Source organism: Myxocyprinus asiaticus, chromosome 12 (genome assembly GCF_019703515.2).
Source record: "Myxocyprinus asiaticus isolate MX2 ecotype Aquarium Trade chromosome 12, UBuf_Myxa_2, whole genome shotgun sequence".
NCBI classification, from domain to species: domain Eukaryota; kingdom Metazoa; phylum Chordata; class Actinopteri; order Cypriniformes; family Catostomidae; genus Myxocyprinus; species Myxocyprinus asiaticus.
Window position 1 is genome coordinate 49,167,114 of NC_059355.1, and position 26,369 is coordinate 49,193,482.

General features: G+C 39.4%; 1 protein-coding gene across 1 annotated transcript in view; it reads left to right on the top strand.

Annotated features, from left to right (window-relative positions):
• Window positions 1-2,575: 2,575 nt before the first annotated feature.
• LOC127449554 (cadherin-22-like) overlaps window positions 2,576-26,369 on the top strand; it is a 126,043-nt gene continuing 102,249 nt past the window's right edge. Inside the window, exons 1-2 of the mRNA XM_051713060.1 lie at window positions 2,576-2,843; window positions 22,634-22,928. Of these exons, the coding sequence (XP_051569020.1) occupies window positions 2,616-2,843; window positions 22,634-22,928 (523 nt within the window). The 5' untranslated portion in view covers window positions 2,576-2,615. The remainder of the gene's footprint in view (window positions 2,844-22,633; window positions 22,929-26,369) is intronic.

A 26,369-nucleotide genomic window follows, 5' to 3' on the forward strand; every position in this document is an offset into this window, starting at 1 on the left:
ATATGTTGTTAACTGTGGTTTCTCCTGGTATTTCTGATATTAAAATCTGCATGAAACAGAATTTTCATCTGTGCGTGTATAACAACATTATTCTGAAGGCAGGAGGTGTCAAGTGTATAATAAATACAAATTCAAACATTAAAATAAATGAAAATAAAATCAATATAGCGTACAAAAAGGTGTAATGTCCCGTTAATCTATCAGGAAGACACCATTATATAAAACAACAATAATAATGTTAAATTTATATAGTGCGTTACCGGAGGTAGCACAGTTTAAAGAAAGGAGCATATTTCAGTTTCTTCATTTACATGAGGAATATTCCTAATAGATGAATACTCTATGAAGCATTTAAACCTTAATGGAGCATTTTAACTTTTTTCGGAATAAAGTCTTAACTAGATGATTTCCTTAATCGCTGATGTGGATATAAATGTGGTCAACTTTAGATAGACGGGGTGCCTGGGTAGCTCAGCGAGTACTGACGCTGACTACCATGCCTGGAGTTGCGAGTTTGAATCCCAGGGTGTGCTGAGTAACTCCAGCCAGGTCTCGTAAGCAACCAAATTGGCCCAGTTGCTAGGGAGGGTAGAGTCACATGGGGTAATCTCCTCGTAGTTGCTATAATGTGGTTCGCACTCGGTGGGGCACGTGGTGAGCTGTGTGTGGATGTCGCGGTGGATGTCTCCACGGTAACGCGCTCATCAAGCCACACGGATTGACGGTCTCAGAAGCGGAGGCAACTGAGATTCGTTCTCCGCCACCCGGATTGAGGCGAGTCACTACGCCACCACGAGGATTTAGAGCACATTGGGAATTGGGCATTCCAAACTGGGGAGAAAAAGGGAGAAAATAAAAAAATAAAAAACACAGATAGATGGGCTCCAACGTGAAATCATCTCTTCAGGTCAGGAAGTTAACATCCCGCTCAGGTTTAGGCTATAAATGAATACATGGGAATCGTGTGATACATTAACATAGACATTTCAAGAAGTGGAAAGTGTATATGCTGTTGTCTCTTAATGATACACTTGATAAGCTCCAGACGCGCAAAAATGAACAGAGACCGCAAATGGAGTTCAGACCGCACCCATCCGATTTGAAATCACAATGTGCGCATTTTCATTCATAAGGTTTACACTTTAGAAATATTGGCTGCACAGATTCATAAATTCTTTGTAATTTTGTGTATGTTTATTTAAAATGTCACTTTATCCTTGTGCGTATAGATAATCAGTCATACAAATATTTTTTTATATTATTCGGATTAATCCATTATTCGTTTTGAAGTCATTATTCATGCCTTTCCAAATAAGGTATTCGGCTTCGGACACATCCCTATTTGTGAGTATAGGGAGACTCAGTTGCAGAGCTCTTTTGATGCACTTTGTTGGCTGGTTTTCGCCTTCAGTATTTATGGGCAGTGTAGTTCTTCACCAGGTATTCTGCTATGAAATACAATTTCTAAAAGAATTAAGTTGAAATAAAGTGCACTGATGGCTTTAACAGAAGCAGATACAATAGATTAACAACCTCGGAGCTCATGGTAGGCCTGTCTTTAAAGGTTTATAATTTATTGTTAAAAATCAATTCCCCTATGGAAAAAAATAAATAGGATTTTTACATTCGGAACCAGACTGTTGCACTCTATTATGACTTGTGAACTCATAAGTAGAAACTTCACATGAGGACTTGAATGGTGAAACTTATGGCTAGCATCGGTTATACATTAGCAGCTTTAACTGACTTTACATGATCTCTGAATTTCTCTAATTTCTTACCTATTATTTTTGCTCTATTACAGGTGACAATTGGCTCGGGTCAGTATGAACTCACCGCCACTTTCTGAAAGTGGGTCATTGCAGGTCGAGTAGATGATATCATCTCAAGGAAGCCACAACATCAACTCATTGAACCCTCTGAGCCCTGGATCTCACCATGAACACTCCTAACACTAAATTAGGATAATGTGGCCTCTAAAGTTCCTTTTAGTACAATTTTGGATTCATTATATTTAAGGAATCTTCTTTTGGATGCAAAGTGTACATAATTGGAAATAAGGGCCATGCTGAAATGGCGAAGAGAAAATTCTTGGATTATGTCCTGTTTACCTACAAAATAATGGCTCTGAAAGTGTTGGTCATTTATTAATAGGACTGATGACTCTATACTTAACTTATGGAAAAATTGCAATGGGATTGTTGAGACCAGAGAACAAGAGAACAACTTTTATTGACATGTCCATCTTATTTTAATAGCTGTTCATCGTAAAACTCAAAACAAGCAGATAAAGCTCTTCTTCAATGGCATCCAGTGGTGAATGATACAGTTGAAAAACCCAACAAAGACTGAGAAACCCAACAAAGAAAGTTCTAAAAAGCAAGAAGGATCCTTCTAAAATGGAATCTTGTCTTTTGAGGAATCAGTGACCTCTTCGATTTGAACAAAATGAGAAAAAATCCATCGGATTTACAAATTCATTGAGTTGAAGTTTACCTTTCTCAATTCCAAGGAGCTTTTCCTGAGCAGTTTAAAGTTGGTGGAAACTAAGGAAACTTTGTCCTAAACGAGTTTATAACTTCTGCCCCATGTAGAGTGTGAGTGAGTTTTCAAAGATGGCTCCACGTTGGAGAGGAGGAGCCCGGGTTTTGGCAGTCACTCTGGGAATTCTGCAGTGCTGTGTATGGCTATCTGCTCAGACCATAAGAACTAGTGTTGGAATATCTGGTAGAAGTCCAGATCAATCGTCAATGTCCCACGAAAGAGTAAAGAGAGGCTGGGTGTGGAATCAGTTCTTTGTTGTGGAGGAATACACCGGCACGGAGCCGTTGTATGTCGGAAAGGTGAGTTTTTTCCTTTATCTGGTATATATGTCTTTTGGTTGCACTCTTAAAACTGCTTGTTATTCCATGAGAATGCATTGGGGAAATGCATAACAACACAATGTAAGCCAAAAAAGGTGCATACACATGCATCTTAATGAGGGAATTCTCAAATGCAATTGCAAAAAGCAAGATACTGTCAGGCTAATCGACTAGGACAAATCAAGCATGAGTTTGACCGCGAGGCTCAGATCTTGCTACCGCCTCAGTGGATTACTTTTTTGTTCACTTTCACACTAGAAGGACCGGGGTACGAGTCCTGAAGAGCACACAAGTCAACACGTGAGCGAAAAGTGTCATAGAAGCAGCACAAAATGAAATGATTGCTTCAGCAATTGTGTTTTCATCTTACATTTGCTTTTTATGACACTATCGGTTAGGTTTAGGATTAAGGTTTAGGGTAGGAGGTAGGTTTTGTTTATTTAAAACTCGATAGAGCATTAAAGTAATAGTCTGGGTTCAATAAGTGAAGCTCAACCGACAGCATTTGTGGCATAATGTTGATTACCACAAAACTTAATTTTGACTCTTTTCTTAAAAAAAAAAAGGAAAAATCGAGGTTCAAGTGAGGCACTTACATTGGAAGTCAATGGGGCCAATTTTTGGAGGGTTTAAAGGCAGAAATGTGAAACTTATAGGTTTATAAATGCAGTTACATTAATTCTTCTGTTAAAATCCATGTATTATTTGAGCTGTAAAGTTGTTTAAATTGTCATTTTTACAGTCATTTGAGGGTTTTAGGGTTTGGTGACATTACATCGTCATGGCAACGAAGTTGTAAAATTGGCTCTAACTTTACACAGAAAAGGTTAGTAAGCAATTTTATTATGCTAAAACGTCATGGTTACTTGTGTAACCTCCGTTCCCTGATGGAGGGAACGAGACGTTGTGTCGATGTAGTGACACTTGGGGTCACTCTTGGGAGCCCGAGACACCTCTGGTCTTTGATAAAAGGCCAATGAAAATTGGCGAGTGGTATTTGCATGCCACTCCCCCGGACATACGGGTATAAAAGAAGCTGGTATGCAACCACTCATTCAGGTTTTATGCTGAGGAGCCGATATAAGGTCTGGCCATTTCAGCAGGTAGTTCAGCGTTGTGGCAGGAGGGACACAACTTCTCGTTCCCTTCATCAGGGAACGGAGGTTACACAAGTAACCATGACGTTCCCTATCTGTCACTCACTCGATGTTTTGTTGATGTAGTGACACTAGGGCTCCCTATACGAAACGCCACAATTGACTGAACTGTGTTACGTGAAGTGCCGGTGTGTGGTGGGCACACTACTGTGTGCCTCATAGCCAGCACACCAGGTCAACACGTAACCTCCCCCAACATAGTTTTGAGTGTCGAACGGCCCTTTGGGGACAAGTCGACTACCCAAAAGATAGAGACAGGCTTAACCCAGTCGTGGCCTCTTTTCCCCTTCTCTTTTTCCACTCCCTAAAAAACAAGGGGGATTATCCGACTGGGCCCCCAGGTCTAGTCAGGGGGTGTCCCTCCCAAAGGGAAGACTGTGGAGACCACACCTCACCCAAAGAGAGGGGGAGATATTTAAGTGGAAGAATACGTCACAAGGTCTTTCCAACCATGTGGAGAGTTTTCAAGGTAGATCCTACCCAACGGGGGAGGAGTTACTACAAACATGGAGACTAGGGCAGAGGGGCTCTGCCCAAGGAAGATGCAGTTTGCCAACAGGGAAACGAATTAGTGGAAGATATAGATCGCATGGGGTTAGCCTTACAGGGAACCACCACATGCGGAGCACCTACCCCAGAACAAGACTCTTAGTTAGCACGTGGACTGGGCCGGCAGCGAGTCTCTCCGAAAACTCGACTGCCACAGGGCTCGGAGGAAGTCAACCAGGGAGCAAAGTTTGTGAACACTACTGGGAATTAATGGCTCACATCTTCAGCTCAAAAGGAGGTGGAAGGCGCAATGTGCAAGCGATACACCCGGCCGGCTATCCTGGGCTTATCCACTTGTATTGCGTGTCACTACCTGGGACGAAACCGGTTCCACCCAGAGGTTGTAGAACCTTGCAAAGGTGTTGGGTGTTGCCCAGCCTGCTGCTCTGCAAATGTCTGTTAGAGAGGCACCCCTGGCCAGGGCCCAGGAAGCCGCTACACCCCTGGTAGAATGGGCTCGTAGCCCTACCAGGGGCGGCATGTCCTGGGTGTGATATGCCATAGTTATGGCGTCATTGAGCCAGTTAGGTCTTCCGCGTCCCGTCCAGGGGCCAGACATGGAGATTCCAGAGGTCTGGTCACGGGTGCCAGAGGGTGCCCCGTCCCTGAGAAAGAAGATCCTTCCTCAGGGGAATTCACCTGGGGGGGGGGCTGTCATGAGGAGCATTAGGTCCGAGAACCATGTCTGGGTGGGCCAGTAGGGTGCTACCAGGACAACCTGCTCCTCGTCCTCCCTGACCTTGCACAGGGTCTGTGCAAGTAGGCTCACTGGGGGAAATGCATATTTGCATGGGACAGGGAGCCAGCTGTGTGCCAGTGCATCTATGCCGAGGGAAGCCTCGGTAAGGGCGTACCAGAGCGGGCAGTGGGAGGATTCTTGGGAGGTGAACAGGTCCACCTGTGCCCGTCCGAATCGACTCCAAATCAGCTGGACCACCTGAGAGTGGAGTCTCCACTCTTCCCTGAGGGTAACCTGCCGTGACAGCACGTCCGCTGTAGTGTTGAGGTTGCCCGGGATGTGAGTGGCTCGCAGCGACTTGAAGTGCTGCTGACTCCAGAGGAGGAGACAGCGGGCAAGTTGTGACATACAAGGAGAGTGCAGACCGCCTTGGTGGTTGACATATGCTACCATTGCCGTGTTGTCTGTCTGAACTAACATGTGCTTGCCCTGGATCAACGGTCGAAACCTCCGCAGGGCGAGCAGAATTGCCAACAACTTGAGGCAGTTGATGTGCCAATGCAGTCGTGTTGGCACATCAGACGTGAGATGGGTGGCGTCTGCTTCCTGCGGTAGGCTCAACGCTGGGGCCGGGCCAAAGGGGCGGGCTGCGGCGGAGCCGGTGTAGTCACCACGGGGGGACGCCCTTGGTGACGAGCAGACGGGGTGCGGGATCTTGAGCCGCGCCGGGGCAGGATGTGCCGGATAGCCTCCGTCTGCTGCTTCACCGCCAAGAACTGCTGGGCAAAGTCCTCGACGGTGTCGCCGAATAGGCCAGCCTGGGAAATGGGGGCAGCAAGAAACCATGTCTTGTCGGCCTCATCCATCTCAACCGGGTTGAGCCAAAGGTGGCGCTCCTGGACCACTAATGTGGCCATCGTCTGCCAGAGAGACCGCGCCGTGACCTTCGTCGTTTGGAGAGCAAGGTCGGTCACCGAGTGCAGTTCCTGCATCAATTCTGAGGCGGAAATACCCTCGTGCAGATCTTTCAACGCCTTGGCTTGGTGGACCTGCAGGAGAGCCATGGCGTGCAGGCAGAGGCGGCTTGTCCAGCAGCGCTGTAGGCTTTAGCCATCAGGGACGACATGAGCCTACAAGGCTTGGATGGGAGCTTAGGGCGTCCGCACCAGGTGGCGGTGCTCTGCGGGAATAGGTGCACCACGAGCGCCTTATCCACCGGGTGAATCACCGTATAGCCCCTGGCCGCCCCGCCATCAAGGGTAGTGAGAGCGGGGGAAATGCGGAAACGGGGCCGGGCAGTAAAAGGTGCCTCCCACGATTTCATCAGCTCCTCATGCACTTCCGGGAAGAAAGGCACTGGAGCGGGGCGTGGCTGCTTTGAGCGGCGCCGCAGCCCAGGAACCAATCATCAAGCCGCGAGGGTTCAGGGGAGAGCGGAGGGTTCCACTCTAACCGGACGCTCACGGCCGCCTGGGAAAGCATGTCCGTTATCTCTGCATCAGCCTGTGACTGGGCAATCGTCCCCGAGGGGGGGAGCCCAGCTGAGGCTTCTGCGTCTGACTGGACAAGCCCGCTTTCCGATGCTGTGCTCGAGAGCTCATCATCTTCGCGGACTCCGAACAAGAAGCCAGACTTGCCGTGAGACGAGCCGGTGAACTCATCCGGAAGCCCGACTGGGGCAGACGAGCGGGCTGGGGAATGGGAGGTCCGTGGGGGGATACCTGGCGGAGGCGATCCCATTGGGTCCCCCAAATTGCCCCCAGTGCTAGCCGCGCTGGCCTCATATCCGTAGGTAGAAAGACCGAGGCGGGGAGCCGCTAGGGTGGTTTGCTTTCTTACGAAAGCAAGCCGCGACCGCAACGTTGCCATGGTCATTTTCTCGCAATGAGAACATGAACCATCCACAAACGCTGCCTCCGTGTGGGTCGCGCCCAGACACGAAAGACAGTGATCATGACCATCTGAAGTTGAGAGATAATGACCGGAATAACGAATAACACACAATCGGAAAGGCATCTTTAAAAAGACGCGTCTTTAAAAAGATGTTCCGTGTGTGCTGCTCTTTTAGAGAAATATATGCTCTTTTAGAGGAAAAAAGCTCTTTCAGAAAATATACTCTCTTGTTTTCTGCCGAAGTGCACCAGTGCAGAGGAGGGAGGAGCCACTGAAATGCGCCATCATATCCAGCAGAGGTGAATGAACAGTAGAATTCAGCTCAATAAGCATGACCGTTCGGCTCCGAAGAGAAAATCTGAATGAGTGGTTGTATACCAGTGGTTTATACCCGTATGTATGGAGGAGTGGCATGCAAATACCACAAGCCAATTTTCATTTTTGGCCTTTTATCAAAGACCAGAGGTGTCTCGGGCTCCCAAGAGTGACCCCTAGTGTCACTACATCGACACAACGTCGAGTGAGTGACAGATAGGGAATCATGTTTACATGCATTTTGTTTATGTCTTGTGGCTATACTTTCGAAAAGTGTGTATTTTAACGTTCAAAAAGTTGCCCCATTGACTTCCATTGTAAGTGTCTCACTGGAAAACAGATTTTTGCTTTTTTTTTAAGAAAAGGAGGGACAAGTCGAAACACATTTCTGAGGTAATCAATATTATGCCACACATGCTGTAGATTGAGCTTAACTTGTGTTGAACCCGGAATATTCCTTTAACCTGAAAAACCTCATCTGATTGAGAGAAAATGTAACTCGCTTTTAGCGCCACTCAGTGGACATTTCACCTCAGAACTGCAGCGATATGTGTAACAAATCACGTAACATCATTTTGCAAAAATGTCACCAAAGTAATGTAATTTTTATTAAATCAGGCTTAGTATGGGAGCATTAAAAGTATAGTTCACTGTGGATAGTTTCTTCTGTGGAACATTGTGAATATAGCAATGATCAGTTCAAACTGTCCATTTCAAGTAAACAATGCAACAGTTAATTTGCATGATCACTCTAAACGTTAACAGAAGTCTCCACGTGACATTTCTCACATTTCAAATATATATGAAAATGTATAATGTTATTTTATTTATTACTATATTGCTGTATCAGTGCATACAAGAAAATACTAAAATGTAATTCCTCATTGTGTTTATTTAGTGTAAAAGCAGTATTTAAGATGTATTTTACATCTTGCATTAAAAATTTTTAGGAAAATGGTTTGATTAAAATTATGGTATTAGAATAAGTCTAATAAGCCATTTCAGAGCAAACACACTAATATCTAGATATCTTAATATATATAGACATAATTGTGTAATTATATCACCTGGCCATAGTGTGTAATAGCATTTAGCTCAACGATAGATGCAACTTGTGTGTGTGTGAGAGAGAGAGAGAGAGAGAGAGAGAGAGAGTGTGTGTGTGTGTGTGTGTGTGTGTGTGTGTGTGTGTGTGTGTGTGTGTGTGTGGGCAGGTTTGGGTGGTTTACGAGGAATTTTTTTTAGGTTGTAAACTGGTAATTACAAGGGTATTATGCTATAAATGTGGTTTATGAGGACATTTCTAGTGTCCCCATAATTCACATCGCTTAAAAAAACATACTAAACGATGTTTTATTGAAAATGTAAAAATGCAGAAAGTTTTTTGTGAGGGTTAGGTTTAGGGGTAGGGTTAGGGTTAGGGGATAGAATCTATAGTTTGTACAGTATAAAAATCATTATGTCTATGGAGAGTCCTCATAATGATAGCTGCACCAACATGAGTGTGTGTGTGTGTGTGTGTGTGTGTGTGTGTGTCAGGGTTAGGTTTAGGGGTAGGGTTAGGGTTAGGGGACAGAATCTATAGTTCATACAGTATAAAAATCATTATGTCTATGGAGAGTCCTCATAAGGATAGCTGCACCAACATGTGTGTTTGTGTGTGTGTGTGTGTGTGTGTATGTGTGTGTGTGTGTGTGTGTGTGTGTGTGTGTGTGTGTGTGCAAGAGGAGTTGATGTCTAAATGGGAAACCATTATGGAAGGGCTAGAAAATGGAGGGTGGTTTTCTGCAGAGAGATGATTTTATTAATAAAATTACCTAGAGTTACTGCTCCCCATGAAGTCAAGGCATGAGCCAAGACTATTAATAGAGGCTACTGCTGGTGCTGTCTGTCTCATCTATTGCTCACAGTATCAAAGACTTTAATTAGGGTGATGTAGAATTAAATTTGACCAGCATGCCTTTTATCAGCGGTCATTTGAAACAATTGTTTTATATATCTTCACTTGCTCTCACCCTTTCCTGGCTATTAATCTGCTAATGAAATTTTTACTAAATGTTTGGCCCCCACACTAAACAGCTGCTCCATTCAGTGCATTTGGTGAATTCATTTCACTTAAAGATGAAGTGTGTAATTTCTGCGACAATAGCATTAGCAAATGGAATAGCAAAAATAGCTTTTTTTTTGCTTTTTTTTTTTTTTTTTTTTTAAACAGGTTTCACAAACACTCTCTTTTTCCATTAGTCGGATAAACAGTTAGTCCCGGCCTAAACCCACTTGCTGCGGTGTCAAGCTGGTCGGAACAATCAAACAAATGTCAGCACCTCAGTGTCACACTTTTCAGGAACATTGCTCTGCATTTTAAGCAGGGATACGAGAAAGTATTTCAACATCGAAAAAATTACACCCTTAACCTTAAAGGCTAATTTTGTGGCCAATCTTTATAGAAAGATCTTTCAAAAAAATCTTTGAATAAAAATATTTCCAGTGGCAGACAGAGAGGGTCTTCAGAGAATCTGCTGGAAACAACTGAAATTTTACTTTGTGTTTGTTGTAAATAGTGTGGAGGTAAAAATCATTTGATGACTTTTGTCAAAGATTCACTTTGTTTTGTCAATTCACATTTGTTGTAAATAATTTGGGGGTGAAAATCATCAGGCAACTTTGTCAATTCACGTTTGTTGTAAATAGTTTGAGGGCGAAAATAATTTGATGAATTTTGTCAAAGATTCACTTCGTTTTGAAATTTACCATTCATTGTAAATAGTTTTAGGCCGAAAATCATTCAACGACTTATGTTAAAGATTTTATTCATTTTGTCAATTCACGTTTGTTGTAAATAGTTTGAGAGCGAAAATAATTTGATGACATTTGTCAAAGATTCACTTAATTTTGTCATTTTACGTTTGTTGTAAATAGTTTGGAGGTGAAAATAATTTGGCGACTTTTGGAAAAGATTAATTTCATTTTTTCAATTCATGTTCGTTGGAAATAGTTTGGAGGTCAAAATAATTTCATGACTTTTGTCAAAAATTCACTTGATTTTGTCAGTTCACGTTTATTGTAAATAGTTTTTGGCCGAAAATCATTTGATGACTTTTGTTAAAGAGTCACTTAATTTTGCCTATGAACATTTATTGTAAATAGTTTTGGGTCGAAAATAATTTGATGAATTTTGTCAAAGATTCACTTCATTTTGAAATTTACCATTTGTTGTAAATAGTTTGGAGGTAAAAATCATTTGACGACTTTTGTCAAAGATTCACTTTGTTTTGTCAATTAATGTTTGTTGTAAATAGTTTTGGGATGAAAATCATTTGATGAGTTCTGTCAAAGATTCACTTGATTTTGTCATTTTACCTTTGTTGTAAATAATAGAGCACGACTTTTTTCTTGGTGATTGACTCTTGGTGTAACCAGGCCTTAACACTGAGCATTATCAAAAAGCTTGAACATATGTGAGCCAAGTTTGAACTATTAAATAAATTAAGACTTTTGTTCCCCTTTTTTCTTTCTCTTGTACCACTTGTGCATGATGTGCAAAAATTTTTATTCCTTGGTAAAGTGGCTTTTGTATTGTGTTTGTTATTTTAATTTAATAACCCTTTAATAAATAGGCTGTTAGCTTTAAGTTATGTTGCGTTAAGACACCAGCCCTTTCACTACTCCAGGTGTCTCGTGTTTTTGCAGAAATATCTTATAAAGTGTTGCTAGAATAATGCACTTGTACTCACAAAAGCCTCTAGTGACATTACGCAATTTACATAATTCACAATAAAAAGCCATTCAAACCATCTTGACTCAAGAATCTTGTCAAAGAAGCACAGATATTCTGAAGGTTAATTCTACGCATCACTCCCTCATATAACAGACAGTGTTCTTGTAGCTCTACTGGTAAAGCGTGATGCTAGAAACACAAAAGTTTTGGGTTTGGTTCTACCCAAAATATCTACCATTTTGTACATGTATATAATGTCATACTGTTAAATTTTTTTTTTTATGCCTGATGCTAGATTTTGAAGTCCAGACATATGTAAACTCAAGTCGATCCATTCTGGCAAGTCAAGTCAAATTTATTTGTATAGCGCTTTTCACAACAGGCATTTTTTCAAAGCAGCTGTACATGAAATTATGCTATAACAGAAACTGAATGAATGTAATGCCAATATTAGTTATTCATGTTTAGAACTATTAGTGGTTAAAAAGAGTAAACTAAGTAAGTGTTGTGGGTCAATGATTAAACAAAATGATTTTATGTGGACTATATGTTTTAGTGTTAAAGTCCTTGAAGTCATCCTGAATGAACCGAGGAGATACATGTAGATGCATTGTCCTTTGATTTGGCTGATGAAGGCTTTTGTTAGTGGTTAATTCATTTTCTATGTACAGTAGTTTAAGAGAGTGTTGTCCCTCCTTTGACCAAGTTGATATGTGTATCATTCAGTGAGGAGCATCGCAGTCCAGCTGGAAGCTTTTGGCAGGTAATTTTGGTGAACTCCATCCAAAGACCATGCTTCAGACAGTGGCTTATGAAGAATCCCATGTCTTTGAGTTTGCATCAATTCATCCTCTGTGAAGTCCGTCTTAGTAGACTGAAGTGAAGTCTGGCTGGCACAGGCTGCAGTTGGTCATCATCACTCAGTGACCCAGTGGGAGTCGGACATCAGGCAGGATCTGGAAACCTCTGAATATAATCCTGAGGTCTAGACAGGGAAAGAAATAGAATAAAATTAGCGTAGATGTCATTCAATTTAAAGCAGGGTCAAAGAATAAGAGAAGTGTTTTCAGTTCCGGCAGACCTAACTAAAGCAGCATAACTATGAATTGAGGGATAAATTAGGTGTACGCCTGGCTGAATAGATAAGTCTTTAGTCTAGACTTTAACTGAGAGAGTGTGTCTGAGTTCTGAACACTGCTAGGAAGACTATTCCATAGTTTAGGAGCCAAATATGAATATGATCTCCTTCCTTTTGTGGATTTTGATATTCTCGTTGTTGTTAACAGGCTGGAGTTTTGCAATCGTAATGAGCACGGTGGATTATAGCGTGATAGAAGGTCACTTAAGAACTTTAGAGCTAGACCATTCAAAGCTTTGTAAGTAATTAACAGAATTTAAAGATTAATGTGAAACGTAAGAGGTAACCAGTGTAACACTGATAAAATGGGGCTGATATGATCATATTTCTTGGTTCTAGTTAGCACTCTCGCTGCTTCATTTTGAACCAACTGAAGTTTATTTATTAAACCTGCAGGACATCCACCTAGTAATGCATTACAATAAACTAGTCTTGAGGTCATGAACGCATTAATTAGTTTTTCAGCATCAGAAAAATATAGCTTATGTCGTAACTTGGCAATATTTCTGAGGTGGAAGAATGCAGTTCTATAAATATTGGAAATTTGTTTTTCAAAGGTTAGATTACTATCAAATATAACACCTACATTTTTGGCTGTAGAAGTTGACGTTACAGTACATCCATCGAGAGTCAAATTATATTGTAGCATCTTATTTTTTAGGGGTTTTTTTTCTCCAATAATTAGTACTTCTGTTTTATCGTAATTGAGTAGAAGGACATTTCTAGCCATCCACTCTTTAATATCATTTATACACTCTTAATTTGGAAAATGTTAAAATTTCATGGGGTTTAGAAGAAACATAAAGTTATGTATCGTCGGCATAACAGTGAAAACTAATTCCATGGTTCATGATAATGTCTCCCATGGGAAGCATAGATAGGAAGAAAAGCAGAGGCCCTAAAACTGATCCCTGCGGTACACCATACTTTATTTGATCTGACAGTTCCTCATTTACACAGACAAAGTGGTAGCAGTCAGAGAGATAGGACCGAAAGCAAGCTAATGCAAGTCCACAAATGCCAACATAATCTTCAGTGGTGTCGAAGGCTGCACTAAGATCTAAAAGCACTAGAAGATGAAATGCTTATAGTTCATGTAAACTAATCTAATTTATTAGTTTATTCATAAGAGAAGTCCATTTGCTGTCAGCCTCCTTTGACGTTTTTGCAGTAATTAAAAGTTGCATGGGGTACCGCACATGAAAGAATAAAAAGCAAATACATTTTACACACACTTAATGAGAATGGCTCAGCCTCCCTTGCGTCCTCTGACAAACCATTACTATAGAATACACAGAACCTGTGCAGGTAGTGCAACTGGGAAAGGTGTTCACACTTGATGTAATGCAAAAATGTCTGATGGGGGATGGCATTTGTCAGTAATTAGCCATTATGTAATTTCAGGGTACATAGTCACATCTGTACTTTTAAAGGAATAGTCTGGGTTCAGTACAAGTTAAACTCCATCAGCAGCATTTGTGGTATAATGTTGATTACCACAAAAATTTATTTCGACTCGTCCCTCCTTTTCTTTAAAAAAAAGCAAAAAATCAAGGTTACAGTGTGGCACTTACAATGGAAGTTAATGGGGGCCAATTTTTGGAGGGTTTAAAGGCAGAAATGTGAAGCTTATAATTTAGCCAATTGTATAAGTTGTAAAATTGGCTATAACTTTACACAGAAAAGGTAAGCAATTTTATCATACTAAAATCATGTTAACACGCATATTGGTGACGTCTTGTGACTATACTTTTGAAACAGTGAGTATTTTAACGTTTAAGGATTGGCCCCATTCCATACCTGTCAACACTCCTGATTTTACCGTGTTTCTCCCATTTTTCCACCCCTCCTCCCGCTGTACACCCAATTTACAATTTCTCCCGAAAAACTCACAATTTTCGGCATCCACACTTTGCTCGTACGGGATCGTCCCGTATTTAAATATGAAATGATGCATCTCATGCTGAATCAGTATGGGATGCTATTTGTCCTGTAAGTTGGTCAGATGGCGTCACGATGGAATTGTTCCAGATCATTAATTTAACATTGATATAATTTGGACATTTTTCATACGGTGGGTAAGGGGTCGTCTGAAAAGTCCACACATTGTGTGAAACATGCTAATACTGTAGAGGGTGTCCAAAAATTGTGTTGTAACTGATTTTTTTTATTTTATTTTATTGAAAAACAGAAGGTTCAATATAAATATTCAATAAGATTACACAAATCCAACAATAGAGTCATAAAGACAAGAATAAAAATAAAACCAACACAGATGTATACATAAATAAGATAAAGAAGATAAATAATAGAAGGAATAAAAATTATTATATTTTTAAGTCATGGGTCAGGAAAGTTCTCAGCATAAAAGAAAGGATATACACTTTTTATTATTAATAACTCAAAAAGCATTTATTACTAAAACTGTGAACAATATGATAAGGGACCCTCTGAATACATGGTCAGTTTATTGGTATTATTCATCTTCAGTGCAGTATCTCCCTATTTTTCACAATCTGATGTTGGCAGGTATGCCATTCACTTCCATTGTAAGTGCCTCAATATAACCCAGGTTTTTGAGAGTTTTTTAAGAAAAGGAGGGGCAAGTCAACATTAATTGTTGTGGTAATCAATATTATGCCACAAATTCTGTCGATTGAGCTTAACTTGTATTGAACCCAGAATATTCCTTTAAGTTAGCTACTTTCCAAAACTCTTTTTAATACAACGATTATTGAATCAGAATGACAGGTAGACATTATGCCCTACTTAGACTGTTTTGTCTTATAGTCTCAATTTGAGTCAGCTGAATAATTAATAAACAATTATGGAGCCTCTCCGCCAGACAGACCAAAACTTCTTGGTAAAAAATGTTTTAACATAATATTCATGCATTATCTATTTATCCATGGAAATTAATCGTTTAAATGTCAGGGGTGCTTTCAGAGCGAGCGTGTTGATTGCGAGATGTAGCTTCATGAATTCATTATTAATGTTTTGATCTTTCGTATGCTAAAGAGGTGTTACAAAACAAAACAGGGCCCGTGATTCCTGATGTGATTTGCTCTGAATAGACCCGACATGCAGATGTTTGGTCGGAATTCTCTGTAGAGAATGCCAGCCATTCTGTTGGAGAGGAAAAGTGCTAAATTGCTCAGCCCATAAAAATTATAGACATCTAAACCCACATTGGAAGCTCTCAATGATGCTTAATGACATAGAAATACTCAAATATTTCTCATTTATCAAAAATTGTATCCCTATATTTTGCAAAATTTTGTTTAGGGTGAACTTTTCAAAATGAGCAAGCAGTTATGCAAGACTACAGAATGTTTCCTACATACTATAGGGCTTTGAATCGCAAGGAATTTAACAATTTTGGATCATTTCCAATTTCTGATTCATTTATTGTTCTATTAACAGTTCATTTAGTAGGCCTGCTTAACTCTTGTGCAACCTTTGGGACATTTTTGTCTTGTTCATTTTTGTTTTTTCGATCATTGCCAACAGCATAATTGTCAAATGTGTGTATTTTTGGGGGAATTTAGATATTTCAACCTCAGTTCCTATAACACATCTATAATACACTGTGTACACAGAATAGTTACATTCGGGACCTTCAGGACAAAAATATCTCCATTGAAACCCATTAAAACTGCAATATTGTGTCCCATGTTTAGATTACACTATTTAGGTACTCTAATTGCATTACTTGTGGATTACTTGTTGCATGTTTTGCTAAATCTAATTAATTTTAAATGTAGTAAGTACTGGGGCCTGGGTAGCTCAGCGAGTATTGATGCTGACTACCACACCTGGAGTCACAAGTTCAAATCCAGGGTGTGCTGAGTGACTCCAGTCAGGTCTCCTAAGCAACCAAATTTGCCTGGTTGCTAGGGAGGGTAGAGTCACATGGGGTAACCTCCTCGTGGTCACTATAATGTGGTTCGATCTCGGTGGGGCGTGTGGTGAGTTGTGCGTGGATGCCGTGGAGAATAGCGTGAAGCCTCCACATGCGCTATGTCTCCGCAATTACACACTCAACAAGCCACATGATAAGACGTGCAATATTTGATCCCAGTGCCATTAAAGCATAATATCATGAATTCTATGATATTAAGCTTTCATTCTGGAGCCCTGGCTTCAAAATTTACATGTTTAATATCTTCCACAAGATGGCGCCATTTTTCTCATGTTTAGCCTATGGAGCAAATACATGCTTTCGTCCTATTCTCTGTTTGCTGTATTATAGAGCACTGCAGGACAATTGAATAAATGATTCAGATAAAATTGTGTGTGTGTGTTGGTATGGATGTCAGAGTGTGTTTTGTATGTGTGTATTGAGAAATGTGTGTGTGTGAAAAACAACAGTGGCATTATGTAAACAAACTGGCATTTAAAAGTGTTAAAATCCTGAAAATGAATGCATATTTGGTACTTATGATCAGGACTGATGTTGGTTAAAAAGTAAGTGAAATTGGAAAATTATATTAATATATAATATTATTATGGCAGTTTTTTGACGTGGACATTTTTGTCCTCTAAGGACCTCTGAGTAACTTTTTTAAATTGACACACAAGGGTTAATTGGGGGAACTAAGTTTTTAGTGAATTTTGAAAATTCTCAGTGAAACTCAGTGAAACAAAATACAACATGTTCGGCAAATGTTATAGTTTTCGACAGAATACTTGTACTTGTTTGACTTTACAACCCTGTGTATCTCAGTTCCTCACATCTTTCGAGTAACACGGGTGTCAGAATCCATGTGTGCCGACTTTTCTTGCCCAAACGCTCATCAGAGGTGAGAGATTTGTGTCAGCTTGCCTCCTCTACTGCAACTAGCCACTAACAGGTTTGCTTTGTTAGCGTGCTGACCCAAGAGGTGGCAGGTCACCACCGCCTTGACTTAAGCTCATCTACTGCACCAGCCATTTCATGCTGCCTACAACACCAAAATACCAATTTTTCTCTAACAGCAAGATGTGCACACTATAGTTTTAGACAGACTTGAATGGAAAAATCACAAATCAGTTAATATTTCAATTGTTTCTCCTATCCAGCAATAATAATAAAAGGAGAGCGTCTTTTTTGCAAACAATAAAAATGAATGGAAACTGTGGTAGTTAGTCCCAAACATTGTGCCTAACATCTCCTTTTGTTTTCCATAGACCTTATTCACCCTAGCGCCATCTTTGATTTTTAATGTGAAGGGAAATGAGGCTGTGAGGGATGGACTTACAGTCTCTTCATGGTATAAAGCTGTTTAAAGCTTCTAGATCACATTTGATTTTCCACAACTCATGTTGTTTGGAGTTCTTTGTATACTGAATGTTCTTAGACAGATATTTTATCAATGTTTTGTCCACGGAACGATCCAAAAACACTTTAAACTGCAGTACAGTTCATTGACAAGACTCTAAGTCTATCCCTCACAGTCTCGTTGTCATTCTCATCAAAAATCAAAGATGGCGCTAGCGTGAATAAGGTCTATGGAGGAAAGTCATAGGGTTTGGAGCATTTAGAGTTGCCGTAAACTTGCCACTGTCACCAAAGGTTTGCTGTAGGTTCACCACTACCGGTGAGGAGCTGCAAATTTATGGAAAACATTTGCAGCAAGTTTGCAAAAGTTTACCAGAACTTTAGATATTTGTAAGGGGAGGGTGAGAATATAATGACAGTATTTTCATTTTTGAGTGAACCATTCTTTTAAAACTTCTTCCGCCTATCTTAAAGTGCTTGGAACTTCTCTGTCAGACAGGTTACATTACTGACATTACAGAAAACCATAATTTCTGTTGAAAAAATAAAATAAATATTTTTTTTATTTGTTGGTGTTTTTGCCATTCTGTTTTTAGCGCACTAAATAAAATTGTAGTAAGCAGACTTTGTTTTTTATGAGCAGCACAATTTGAGAACTACTGCTCTACACTATATTGTAGCGTTGGGTAGATTACTTCCGAAATGTAATCCGGTATTGATTATAAATTGCATGATTTAAATTGTAATCCATTACATAATCTTTTAGATTACACTATTTAGGTACTCTAATTGCATTACTTGTGGATTACTTGTTGCATGTTTTGCTAAATCTAATTAATTTTAAATGTAGTAAGTACTGGGGCCTGGGTAGCTCAGCGAGTATTGATGCTGACTACCACACCTGGAGTCACAAGTTCAAATCCAGGGTGTGCTGAGTGACTCCAGCCAGGTCTCCTAAGCAACCAAATTTGCCTGGTTGCTAGGGAGGGTAGAGTCACATGGGGTAACCTCCTCGTGGTCACTATAATGTGGTTCGATCTCGGTGGGGCGTGTGGTGAGTTGTGCGTGGGTGCCATGGAGAATAGCGTGAAGCCTCCACATGCGCTATGTCTCCGCAATTACACGCTCAACAAGCCACATGATAAGACGCGCGGGTTGACGGTCTCAGACGCGGAGGCAACTGAGATTCGTCCTCCGCCACCCGGGTTGAGGCGAGTCACTACGCCACCACGAGGACTTAGAGCGCATTGGGAATTGGGCATTCCAAATTGGGAGAATCTTTTTTTTTTATTAAGTACCAGGTGCATGAGATACATGAGAAAGTAAAATGGATATAACCGGGTATACGAATATAATTTTTGTAAGCCAAAGATTGTATTGCTTAGTTATTTTAATATGACACATATTTGTTTTTTGTAATCTGATTACATATTCCAGATTATTTGTAATCTGTTACAACCCAACACTGTACGTAAATGATACATAAAATATGGCCAAAAAGCCAATTTTGTATCTAACTCTAAATGCCAGATACCCATACTACTATTTTTGGGTCATATAGTGTTTTCAGCCTTAGTAACCCATGAAAAAAGCTGTCTGCCTCTATTTTAGGCCTATTTACTGATGTCTTGCTGTGTAGTAAAATTAAGTAGGCTAGCGGACTGCAAAGTGCGCTTGTTAGTGAGAAAATGAACCAGTGTCTGAATTTTGCCCTGGATATTGAGTCAGAACAAGTAAACATTGCGAACAGCTTCATATACAATCACAGATAAAATGAGAGTCCTCATTGTTTTAAAGAGAAAATCTGTTAGCCAACACGCTACTATGGTTTTAGCCGCTAAAGAGGCAGACATAAGTGTAACCTTTGATTTGAAGTCTCAGGCTCAGACAAGACCTCAGTCGTACCACTTACGGCATGTGAATATTGCAGCCCAAGGCAAGCAAAAAGTCAGTCTGAGCGTAGATGACGTACCGCTCGACTGCTCACATCAACCATTCACGTCATCCGTCAGGTAAAAGATACCAACGCGAATCTCTCCTTTTGCTGTAGTGTTGTTATTCTGCGTTCTCATTTCATTAGGGAAAACAGCAGCATCAGAGGGAATCTGTGGCACAGGATGAAGAAAGTCAGCAAATCTTTAAAAAAAAGGTCATTATTTTTGCTTTAATTCTTGAGAGAACAGATGCGGCATTGATCTAACGATCTCAGTCTGCGCTAATACGCACAAAAGACTCCCAGACGGTGTGCTGTTCGCTTCCTTTGATCAAAAACAGCAAACAGAGAGGAAGAAATCGTTTTATCCCTCAGCTCTCGAGATATTGCACAGCTTTCTTTGTCTTTGTCAAAGTATTTTTATTACTTCTGAAATATTGATATGCCAAAAAGGAGGATATTTTCTGTGCGCGTGTTTTATGCGACTGAGGGAGAATTCAAAATATAGAGAAATGCAATATCGCAGGCCGGCTTGCATTATTCCCATGTTTTACGACAAATACCTAATGAAAATTCCCATGGGGGTGATAGAGGCCTGTATTTAATTAAGAGTTTATACAATATTGAATACACCAGTGATGGAGAGGATGATTTCACTTGATGTCCACTGCTGTTTAGATGAATTTCCCAGGCTGCAGAGACAGAATAATAATAGAGAGAGAGAGAGAGACTGAAGCAAAAGAAAGTGACATACTCTATGAAGCATTACAACACTGCAGCCATGCAGCTACTATTGCATTTCAATAGCTCATGTGAAAGTTTCAGCTATGCTTTAAATTCACGATCAACATTTGAAATAAGGGTAGTTGATGTGACACCATTTTACTGTCCTCTAGAAAAAGGCCTATCATTTTTAATCTTTACATTTTTATAATTTGGCTGAATAGAAAACAACACAATTTTTACCCATACTTATGTATTTTAATGCAATATTACTGATTAATTATTCAATATAATTTTATAAATAATTATTATATAATTAATTATAATTATTCTTATAATAATAATTCATTATATTAATATAGATTAATATTATACTTATACATAAATTAATTAAAAAAAATAAATTCATAAAAAATATTTATTCATTCATTCATTCATTCTGCAATTTCTAGTAAAATGTGGAAAATGTCCTTTTCTAAAGTGTGCAATGTATGTGGTGAAAAAATGTAAAAGAAATGTTGACTACTTTATTAAAAAATACAAATGTTATCTTAGTTGATGGAATGTTGGAAAAAGTTCATATTCATTTAATGTCCATATTTTATCAATAAACATAAAATGAATTTAAAATATTGTTAAATATAATATACATTTTTACATTATTATTTTTATTATATAATTATTTTATAATAATATAATGGTATTATTTATATAATTATTATAATATTAATTCATGTTGATATTATTTTGTAATATACATTTGTAAGTCATTAGATTTTAAACTTTTTAACTTGTTTAATTTATTTATTTTGTAATTTCAGGTAAAATGTGTAGATTTTCCTGTCATTTATAAATACTACTTAAAGCACAAGTGTGTAATTTCTGTGATGAAAAAAAAAAAAAAAAAAATAAAATTTAAAAAAAACTTATTTGTGACATTTTATTCCAGATGATGAAATGTTGGGAAAAAAGTTTATGTCCATTTGTCAACCATCTCTATTAAACTCTGAACTGAGGTGTAGCATGAAATACTATTAAATGAGAGCCGAATTCTTGAGATTTAAGAAGACGTTTTTAAAAAGGACTCTTTGGTGGACCCCAGAATAGCCCCAGATGGCCATGTTTCAAAGTTTTCCCCAAGTATGGCATCTGTAGACAATCCCAATCAAGATTGTTACAATCCCCCCATAGCAATGGCTTGGGTGAAATACATTTTAGCTCACTAAATGCATTCCCTTTAAAGAGCCGATGCTAACGCCATCCAAGCAGTGCTTGAGTAACGACTTAAGCAATTAATTTCATAACAATTGGTATAGGACTCAAAAATGATAATTTTTTTAATTGTTGGTCTTCATGCAGATGGACGTGTTTTGCATTTCTGTGCTCGATCTGTAAAAATCAGATTGAAATGATCAGGGATCTTGTAAAAAAAACAAAACATCAGACGCATGTTTTTAACGTTGGAATTCTTCCGAATTCCTATTGTTAGTTCTTTTTGGGTTTAGCGATAATAATATCTTTCCTACTTCTTTTATTCCACACTGTCTCTGGACAGACCAAGTTTCTGAGCACAAATAGGCGTCGTTGACATAATGTTAGTGGCCATGTGTTCAAATATATTCATCTGTCTGACATCACAAAGTTCAGAACCAGCCATTTTTTCAGCTTTGTTTCCATAAATGGTATTGTTACACTAAAGAGGAGAATCAAGTTTTAAAAGTTGTAAGATGTTTTTATAGCACAGTGAACTCTTTAATCCCAAAAGATCAAATACTTGTTTTATCTTGCTGATATGACCCTGTAGCAGATATTCAGATTTGTTTTTTTAGCATAATCCAAAGCACATTTGCATGCCAGAACATCCATGCAGTGACTCAAGGTTGCTCTACTACGGGGCCTGGGTAGCTCAGCAAGTAAAGACATTGACTACCACACCTGGAGTTGCAAGTTCGAATCCAGGGCGTGCTGAGTGCCTCCAGCCAGGTCTCCTAAGCAACCAATTGGCCTGGATGCTAGGGTGGGTAGAGTCACATGGGGTAACCTCCTCGTGGTCGCTATAATGTGGTTCTCGCTCTCGGTGGGGCACATGGTGAGTTGTGTGATGATGCTGTGGAGAATAGCATGTAGCCTCCACACAAACTAGGTCTCCGCGGTAACGCGCTCAACAAGCCATGTGATAAGATGCGTGGATTGACTGTCTCAGACATGGAGGCAACTGAGATTCGTCCTCCACCACATGGTTTGAGGCAAGTCACTACGCCACCATGAGGACTTAGAGCGCATTGGGAATTGGGCATACCAAATTGGGGAGAAAAAAAAATTGCTGTACTACAGTATGCTTTTGGTGATGTTTTTCAGATGTCAGTGTCTGTCCTCTCATTCAGCATTCTACTTTAATCGACAGATCCATTCAGACTCCGATGAAGGGGACGGATCAATCAAGTACACTATCTCTGGAGAGGGGGCGGGGTCTATATTCATCATCGATGAGGTCACCGGTGACATTCACGCTACGGAGAGATTGGATCGCGAGGAGAAAACGTTCTACACGTTGCGAGCTCAGGCGCGCGACCGGCAGACTGACGCACCTCTCGAACCCGAGTCAGAGTTTGTCATCAAAGTCCAAGACATCAACGACAGCGAGCCAAAGTTTCTGGAAGGTCCATACGTCGGAAGTGTCGCAGAACTCTCACCTATTGGTAAGATCTCTGAGTATTCATATTATATATTTTATTTATTTTTATCTGTTATTGTATGGTGTTTCAGAGTAGATGTGTTTTGAAGGCATACTTCTAAGTCTGTTGACAGCTGAATATCAATGTCAGCCTGTTGCAGAACTTGATTTATGTGTACCTGTATATATCCAGTATATGTATATAGATATGGTGTTCTTATATACCATGCTACTGAATGATTGTTCATGTACCATGGTATTTATATGATACCCAATGGTACTTTCAAAGAATACCATGGTAAATGTACAAATGTGGTAGTACCTTACGGTATTACAATGTCCAAAAAACATGCTACCACCACGATACATTTTTTTAATTTTTATTTTTATATATTTTTGGTGAGAGGTCAAAATAAACAAACAAGCAAAAAATTAATTAAATAAATGTACTATAAATGTACCATGGTACTTTAATACTGTATATACAATTGTGCAGAATGTTTACCAAAAAAAAAACAAAAAAAACAACAACAAAAAAAAAAACGGAAAAACATGGCATTACCATGGTACATTTTCTTATTTATTTTATTTTGTAAAAGTTCAAAATAAAAATAAAATAAAAAAATATATATCATAAATGCACCATGCCACTATAATATGTAACACTGAAATGAATGACTACCATGAAAATAAATAAATAAATAAATAAAATATAGTATTGCCATGGTACTATGTCCTAAAAACCATGCTGTTTTTTTTTTTTTTTTTGAAGTACAAAAATAAATAAATAAATAAACGTACTTTAAAAGTACCATGGTGCGCTTTAATATATTGCACTGAATGGTTACCGTGAAAACATGGAAAAACATGGTTATTACTACAGTGCAATGTCCAAAAACCATGCAACTTCCGAAGTACGTTTTGGTATTTTTTGTTTGTGAAAGGTCAAAATAAACAGAGAAGATAAATGTACCATAAAAGTACCATGGTACTTTATTATATAAGATTGTAATAAATGATTACCATAAAGTACTATAGTATTATAAGGTACTCCAAGGTAACAAATACCATAGCAAATGTACCACTGAAGTGCCACTTTTGGACATGGTACTGTGGTACAACCATATTGATATTGGACATGCATCATGGTAAAACCATGGTATTCTTTGAGATACCTTGTAAACAGCATGGCACATTAATTCAATCATTCAGTTCCATGGTATATATCAAAGCAATCATGGTATTACCATTTTACACCATCGCTTTTATATGTGTGTTTGTAAATCTAAAATATGTTTAAATGCAGCAGAATAATGTAATCACTGCTGCGCTGCACGGCTGTGAACTTCCTGATTGAAATTAATTCTGCTTCCTCAGCACATTGACGGCAGTGACTCGTGCTGCATATTGACACAGATGAGACTTCTCCAATCCCTCTCGGTTTCTCCACCTTTCAGTCAGACTATACATTAAGGAAGTGTGGACTTCATGTTTTTTATGTATATCGAACAACAGCAAGCATAATTAAATAACTGCACTGCTTAGTCAAGCATTTCCTCTTTGGATTTTTGCTTATGTTTGGTGTTCTGTAATGGTTTTATTGTAGCATCCCAGCCATCAAGTCACTGTTATTTGGCACTAGAAATTGACGAGCCCATTTTCATTTCTCAAATGTGCAAAAATGTGTACAAAATATTAACGTACAGTATTTAGTTGTGTAGGCTCTATTCCAAAACCTAGTGAGCTACGTTGCTAACCAACCAAATTTGGAAGTATTTTGGGCATTTCACCCTATACAGTGCACAATATAGTTAAAAGATTCAAGGAATCTGGTCAAATCTCGGTGCGTAAATTGCCAAACGAAAACCACTTCTGAATGCGCATGATCTCTGATCCCTCAGACATCACTGTTTTAAAAAACATCATTCATCTGAAATGGATATCATGAACATGGGCTTGGAATTACTTTAGTAAACCTTTGTTAGCGAACACCATTCACCACTGCATCCACAGATGCAAGTTAAGTCTTTACAATGTAAAGGAGAAGCCATACATCAACACTGTCCAGAAGCGCTGCCGACTCTGGGCTCGATCTCATCTTAGATGGATAGTAGAACAGTGGATCTGTGTTTTTTGGTCTGAAGAGTCCACATTTCAAAAAGTTTTTGAAAAACACAGCCATCATGTTATCCGGGCCAAAGAGGAAAATGGCCATCCAAGTTGTTATTAGCGTCAGGTCCAAAAGCCAGTGTCTGGCTTTTGGACCTGACCAGGGGTTTGTCAGTGCCCATGGCATGGGTAACTCACACATCTGTGAGAACACCATGAATGCAGACAGATATGTAAAAATTTTGGAGCAACATATACTGCCATCCAGCACCCTCTTTTCCAAGGATGTCTTGGCATTTTCAGCAGGACTACTTCAAACCACATACTGCCCGGATTACAAGTGCATGGCTGCGTAAGCAGAGAGTGCGGGTGCTAGATTGGCCTGCCTGCAGTCCTGACCATCTCCAATTGAGAATGTGTGGCGCATTATGTAGTGCATTAGATGGCAACGGAGATCCCGTACAATTGTGCAGCTGAAGACCTGCATAATGGATGAATGGGGGAAAATTCCACTTTCTAAACTTAACAAACTTGTGTCTTCAATACCTAAATGCTTAATGAGTGTTGTTAGAAGAAATTGTGATGTTTCACAGTGGTAAACACTTAACTGTCCCAACTTTTTTGGAGCGTGTTGCAATCATCTGATTTGAAATTACTGTACTTATAAAAAATAAAAAAATAATTAAATTCACAGGGTAAAACATCATATAATGTGTAGCTGTGGTACTTTCAATATACGCGTACTGATGAATCGTGCAAAATAAAACAAGGAACATTAAGAATGCAAATTGGGTCAATTTTGATATTGTGTTTACTTGAGCAGCAGTAGGCTACTGTATTTGTATGTAAGCAACAAAAATATCTTTAGCATTTGGTAATGTTGCATTGTGAGAGCCAACACTGCCCCTATGATCAGACACAAAGAGCCCATCTCCTCCTGTAATTTTACTGTCCATCTGAAGGGTGGCCTCCAATAGTTGGGCTAATTGTCTCACCACAGACGGAGCTAATTGAACGACATGTTGCACGTAGTCGCATTCCAGCAAATCTTCGGTGTAGATCTGCAAACCAGTGATCTGTGGTAAAATGAGATTTAATCAGAGCCCAAATACGATCGCTATTATGTCTTATCACTCCAGTCGAGAGAACTTGGCAATAATAATAAAAAAAGTAATCACGGATGAGCCCCGAGGCACATTCATTTTCACTGCCTTTGTCATTTCCTGTCTCTCTCCAGTGGCTTCGGTGATGTTCAGGGTCTTTAGCGCGCCGTTGAAGCCAAGTCACATTTGTTTGCATGTGCTTTAGATGCTTCATCTTGGCTAACCCAGTAAAACTCCAATATTGTGGAATACAA